Consider the following 6,506-nt stretch of genomic DNA (forward strand, 5'->3'; position numbering starts at 1 on the left):
AAGAAAGAAAGAAAGAAAGAAATGAAAAAGAAAAACGCTTAGAAGTATCTCTCTCTTCCTCTCTCTCCTGAGCTTTCTTTCTCTCTCCACCTTCTTTGCTTCACCTTAGCACAGAAGAGAGAGAGAGAGAAAGAGAGAAACATGTCCAATCCGTCTTTCCGAGCACCATTTATGCGTGTAAGGAATTTGTAAAAGCTTTCTTTTGCTTTTTATTTGTGCTGGGACGGGTTTGAGTTTGTTGCCAGAGCTTTGTGTTCTTTGTTTTTGGGTTATTACTGTTGTTGCTGTTGTTGAAGATGTTGGTGGCAAATAGCTTTGATCTATGGCAAAAGGACTCATTTTTTTGTGCTGCCGAGGAGGTTCAGGAATCTACAGATATGTATGTTTTTTTCCTCCATATTTCTCGGTTGCTTTATGGGATTTTGGGATTTGGGTATGCAAGAGTTTCGAGGATTTTAGTGCCAAATTCTTCATTTTTATTGGTTTTGGTAAACTGGGTATGCGACTTTGCAATGGAAGTTTCAGGATTTGTGTGTTAAAGTTCTCACTTTACAGGGTTTGGTGATGTGGGTATGGAACTTTGCAATAAGAGTTCAAGGATTTGTGTACTAAATTTGATAAATTAACGCCTGTACTAAAAGCTTAAGCTGATGAGAAATTATGGATTTAATTATTTAACCATTATTCTAACAAAATTCATTATTTGGTGAGGCTTGGATTATTTTGGACTGTATTGCTAGCATTGAAATGTAGTTATTGGTTTTTACCTTAATAGTGCTTCAGAATTTGCATAAATTGTTGCACTTTTTTCATTGATTGTGTTGTTGTTTTTCTGCAAGTTTGTTGGGTTTGGTGGTCTCTGGTTATATATATGTTCCATATATCTGCCCCTTTGGTTTTATTGATGTGGTATGGTCTATTTTTGGTTGGATTGGAAGTGCTTGGAATTGATATGCATTTACATGTTGCATTTCTCAAATGGCAAGGTTGTCTTTGTAACTACTATTTTCCTGTTATAGTTGGACTCGCCAATTTGCCATTGGCATAGTTGTTATAATCTAGCATGCGTATAAAGTAGACAGCTCATTGGGATTGGAATAAATGGATGGTTATTAGCATAACATATTTTGGAAGTTCATACAATTGAAAAAGAAAACTTACATAACATTGGTTCCAATCTTTCATTTTTCTCTCAAAATATGGAAAGGGAAAACAAATGCAAGCTATTGTGATTTATCAAGAAGTTCAGAAGATTTATCCCTACTGCAAAATTAATAATAAAGGGTTTACATACTTTTGGCCTTATTAACTTTTCCCAAAGAACAAGATGGGCCTAATCCTTTTAGTGGAATTTACTGCAGTTGAAATGTTTGTTTAATTTATTGGTTTCAGTTGTACAGTTGAAAATTGTTTTAAGGACATCTTTTTCCTTCACTTGGTTTGTCCAGACTGGAATCAGCATACAGGACATGGATGAGACAGAAGAGAGAAACACTATCACCAGAGTGTTTGGATGAACTCTGTAGGGAGCTGCAAACTGCTTTAGGAACTGCTAAATGGCAGGTAAATTACTTTTTTTTTCTTTCTCTATTTTTCTCATTTCTTCTTTTCACATCTTCTTTAGTTCACTTTGTTTATTTTTATCAGAATCTATAACTGATCTTTACATTTTTGTTAGTTGGGTCAGTGAAATAACTACAACTTCAAATCTTATGTTTCTTGTTAGTTGGGTCAGTAAAAGGTCGTTGAATCTTTTATTTTGTAAGTGTGGACTTGTGCTTTCATGGGTTTCAATCATTGTCAGCTCGCCATATGTAGCTTCAAAATGCTCATTTGGTTTCTCATTCTACATTTTCTCTTCAATTAAACTGCATTTAAAGACCTTGTTACAGTTTTTTGCCTCTAATCTGTTAAGTTGGTGATGCCCTAATGTATCATTGAAATGTGAATTTTGAATTAGTTGGAAGAGTTCGAGAGGGCTGTCAGGTTGAGCTATGGACATCGTAGTGATGACAGTACAATGGCTAGGCATAGACAATTTATTTCTGCCATTGAAAACCAAATATCACGTGTTGAAGCAGCATTAAGGGAATCTTTTAGTGAGGAAGGAAAGCAACCCCTTCGGTGGGTGAATCTGGATGAAGATGAATGTGATGACTTGGCCGCATTTCTCTCTGGAACCTCCCAAAGCTTGCAAAGTGCAAAAGATGATTGTTTAGAGCTCAGACCTTCCAAGAAAAGCTCTCCTCTGGATAACACTCAGAGAAAAGATGCAGACCTTAATCTCAATGCTTCCTGCAGCAGAGGATTTTCTGATGAAATGAAAAGTTTTAAAGATGTTAGTAGCATTAGTAAGGACAAAAATAATGTCATAAATATAGAAGCAAATGAAATTCCCTTAGGGAGGGATGATATAATTTGTCAAGCAGATAGAACAACTAATACAAGGAGAACGTGGAGCTCACCAAATTTTGGTGAATTGAAGATAATAATTCCTGATGAAGATGAACAGGTAGACAAACTAGTGCTGAGGGTCGACGACACTCCTAAGGAAAAAAGGTCAAAACCTTTCTTTTGGAAGCAAAGGCGTGTGGAATTTTTTCAGGTGCAGGGAGCAGTTAATTTGTTCAATCAGGTCTGTTCATTATGCATTTGAAAAGGCAAACTTATTTTATCTTATCATTTTAAAATGTAATTTAGAAGGTACATATAGAGAAAAGTAATTATTATCTATGGAAAGCATTAAAAGAAAGGGGAAAAAATCATGAATTCTCAGATTCATCCCTTCTTTTTGCTATGCATGCAGTTAGTAAAAATTCATATTTCTTTTATATATTGATTTTACTTGGTTACAGTCAAACATGATTTTCTTTGGCTATAATCCCATGAAAATTTATCAGTTCAATGTGTTGCAGCTCTTTGGTCGGGCTGGTGGGTTGCAGAGACAATTGCAGAGTCCAATACACTTGCCATTCCGTTGTTCTGTACAAGTTACACTTGCTTTTATGCTAACTATCTTTTTGATTGGTAAGCTCTTGATTTGCTTGAACTGTAAGCATTCTCTATCACCAAGGAGTTGAGTACTGCATACTCACTAAGAATGCTATTGTTTGTATATTTGTGAAATTTTTTGTCAAGTGTATGCTCTAATACTTCGCCTATCTTATATCTTAGTGAAAATGTTTTTAAGGATCAATGCTATTGTTTCTTATGAGGAAACTGGTTAACAAAGGAATCTCATGTATTGTTTTGCTTTTTTCTCCTGCAGTACCTTTTTTATTTTATTCAGCTTGATAAAGTGGTATTTTTACGGCAGAAGATCAAGATGAGAGGTATTTCTATTACCTTAAAAGCCCTTTTTTTTCTATTACAATATATATACTTGGAAAGGGGTGGAGCATTGGTGTTCAGCTATGCAGCATGGATATCCACAGCTATGTTTATCTATAAGCATAACAATACTTTACTGAAACTCCTGATACCAATCCAATACTTGTTAAATTTTTTCAAGTCTTGAGCATATATAATTACTTACTGGAAATGTATATGTCACTTCTTGGATGTTCCTAGAGATGCATTGGGCATTCAAATGTTAGAATAATACCTCTCTTTTAATAGAGACCTTTGCAGGATAATAGAAAAAGTCAATGTATAATGGACGGGATTGTTGTTGTATTTTGATCTCTTGCCAAGAGGCCCATGACTTTACCATGCTAATTTCAGTCATGCCATTTAAAACTGATGCAATGCTCTCTCTCACCACAGTTTATCTGAGGCTTAGGGAACATTGTCTGTAGGAATAATTACTATTGCATACTATACAAATTATATTAAATTAAATTAAAAAGGAAGTAAAACTCTGTATAAGCTAGATTATAGTAATTATTATGGTGGAAAGTTAATTCCATACTGATTTAGCTTAAAATGCTCAATTATTTGTTGCAGTCTTGGACAAAGTGAGAGTTAATTCATTCTTGTTGCTAGTTAGGGAGGACGGTTTTGACTATTGTAATCAGTCTGCTGTCTAGCTTGACAAAATTTAGCAATTCACAAATACCCAGGTGTTGCAAAATGAAAACATAACCATTATGTTACAACATATCAGCATCACTGTTGTCTATTTAGTGATGATTAGATGGTCCATGATCTAATCGTAATAATTCAAAAATTGGCAACAATACTCAATATTGCTCATGTTTTCCTCCTCTTATAATGATCAAGACCTCAAACTTTTCATTGTAGGATAAAAGTATTTCAATTGAACACATTTGTTGAAGGTTATTCATATTTTAAGGGTTTTTTTTTTTTTTTTTTTTTTTTAAATTTTTTTTGGGATATATCCTTAAGAGTTAAACCAGTCAGAGAAGTACTTCATGAATTTTGTAACTGAGCGAACAAAGCATAGGTAGAAGACTAATATGAAGGCATACTTTGGTCAAGATAGGTGGGGATTTATTTATTATTATTTTTTTTTCCTTTTATAAATATAGGTGGAATTTACATTGCCTCAGAAAGCATGCGTATAATTGTCTTGCTTTCACAATTTTTTTCATAGGCAATTTTTTTTTCTTTTACAATTGACAGGCAAACTTCAAGATTCTAGTTAAACAGTGCCTAATGCACAAGCATACAGATCTTGACTTCAACATATTTAACTTTTTGTCAATGAAGTAGAATCATAGTTCTAACATTTCTTTATGTTTTCAAAATGAAAAGGTCGAGGTCACCTTTGATGTATAGCAACGTGTTTACTGCTGCAGGTACTGAGGTGATTCTAAAGCAAGTTTGAAAAGGGAACGCTTGTGATTCTCAAGTCTAGGCATTGTCCCAGCATGTATGACATTTTGGAGTAGGCCAGGCCTCCTCCTCTTTAAAGTTTGAGAAGTAAAACAGCAACAGGAATGGGATATCTTTTTAGACTTCTTGATGCTACAAATTGTAAATACATTCATGTTGTCTTAAATGTATGCTCCCAGTTATATCTGGTAGTGTAGACAATCCCATTTCAATTTAAGCTTTAAACTTTAAACATGGCTGCTTGTTAAGGGTCCAAATCCATGGCTTTTAATGTACTACCCTTGATCTTTGGTTAATAATGCTTGTAAATAACTCATCTTTAAATCCCTTTGCACTGAATGTTTTCTGGTCTGTTCAATTATCGATAATCTGATTTTTGGCTAAGCATGAATTTCGTCTTTGTTTGGGAACATTTTATGTGCCAAAATGTACTGAAATGGTCCAAAGTACCGAAATCTACACAAATCTCTCCTCCTAGAGCATCATCGAAATGGTCCAAAGTGAACTGAATGGATTGAAATTAACCGAATAGACCAAATAGACTAAAATGGACCGAATAGATCAAAGTGAACCGAATGGACCAAAATGGATTGAAGTGTATTGAATATATTGAATGCACCTAAATGAATTGAATGGACTGAAATGTTATATTAATGTGGCTCAACAAGAGCGTAACAACAATAAATACTACACTTTAACTATGTATATGTGTGTGTGGAAATTTTAGATGATTTTGTTACATTTTTTTTTTTTTTTTGAGAATCTGAGATGATTTTGTTACATAAACATCTTAGATTAGTGTAATTACATTAAGGAAAATTAAAATATTCCACCTTAAATTTTGGACTATATTATTACATAGACGTCTTAAATTTGCATGATAGACACCCCTATTTGAAAGAATTGTATAACATTCCCAGCCATCTAAATTAGCCTAATTAGGCAGTAACTGAGTTGGAAATTGGGTATAATTACAAACATACTCTCATTAGTTGCAATGAAAAATCCCAAAGTTTGCCTAAATTTAAATATTGACTTAGATAGGGGTTGGTTCTCCTAAATTAGGGTGTGATTGAGTGAATTGATAGTTGGGAGAGGGGGCATTGAGAATTTTAAATTTTTTGATATAATTGGAAGGATGAAGTTTTCCTTGGAACCAACTTAGAAGAATCTCCTCCAATTTATTACTTGGTGACTCATAAAACTATTTACATGTAAAAATAAATTTAAAAATACATGTGGACGATCTTATTAAATATCTTGTAATGGGGGTTGGAAGAATTTTTCTCTAGGTAAACTTTTTCCTAATTAGACTCCCTCATCTCAAATCATTTCCTCCATCCTCTAAAAATAATAGCAAAAAGTTTTGTTGCATTCAAGGGCATGTGACAATAAAAAGAAAAGGACATGTGTTTAAAGGGTTATGTGTCGGATGAAGCTTAGACACTTGTCTATTTCTTTTTGCATCACATATGATATATCTCTGTATGCAGAAATTTTTTTTCCAAAAATAAAAAATAAAATGCAAATATGCTAAATCAAATTTAAGGAAAATACTAACGAATTTTTTTAGAGTATTGGTTAACAATTTATTTTTTTAAAAAAATTTATGAAAAAAAGTAATTAAAATATTAATTACTTTTTTATTTTTAGTGTCAGCATTTTCCACAAATGGATCGTTAACTAAAGACACTCTTAGAATGAACCTA

General features: G+C 33.3%; 1 protein-coding gene across 2 annotated transcripts; it reads left to right on the top strand.

The window, feature by feature from the left end:
- Positions 1–5,136, top strand: LOC115977420. 2 transcript variants are annotated; one of them, XM_031099255.1, is made up of 6 exons: positions 1–379; positions 1,449–1,563; positions 1,961–2,635; positions 2,916–3,027; positions 3,269–3,332; positions 4,761–5,136. In XM_031099255.1, exons 1-5 carry the CDS (start codon positions 297–299, stop codon positions 3,292–3,294), a joined length of 1,011 nt encoding a protein of 336 aa, XP_030955115.1. In that variant the 5' UTR covers positions 1–296; the 3' UTR covers positions 3,295–3,332; positions 4,761–5,136. The 2 variants fall into 2 exon arrangements, with proteins under 2 accessions (XP_030955115.1, XP_030955114.1); XM_031099254.1 differs by having other exon boundaries at positions 40–379; positions 2,901–3,027.
- The last annotated feature ends 1,370 nt before the right edge of the window (positions 5,137–6,506 follow it).

Source organism: Quercus lobata, chromosome 2, assembly GCF_001633185.2.
Source record: "Quercus lobata isolate SW786 chromosome 2, ValleyOak3.0 Primary Assembly, whole genome shotgun sequence".
Lineage (NCBI taxonomy): Eukaryota > Viridiplantae > Streptophyta > Magnoliopsida > Fagales > Fagaceae > Quercus > Quercus lobata.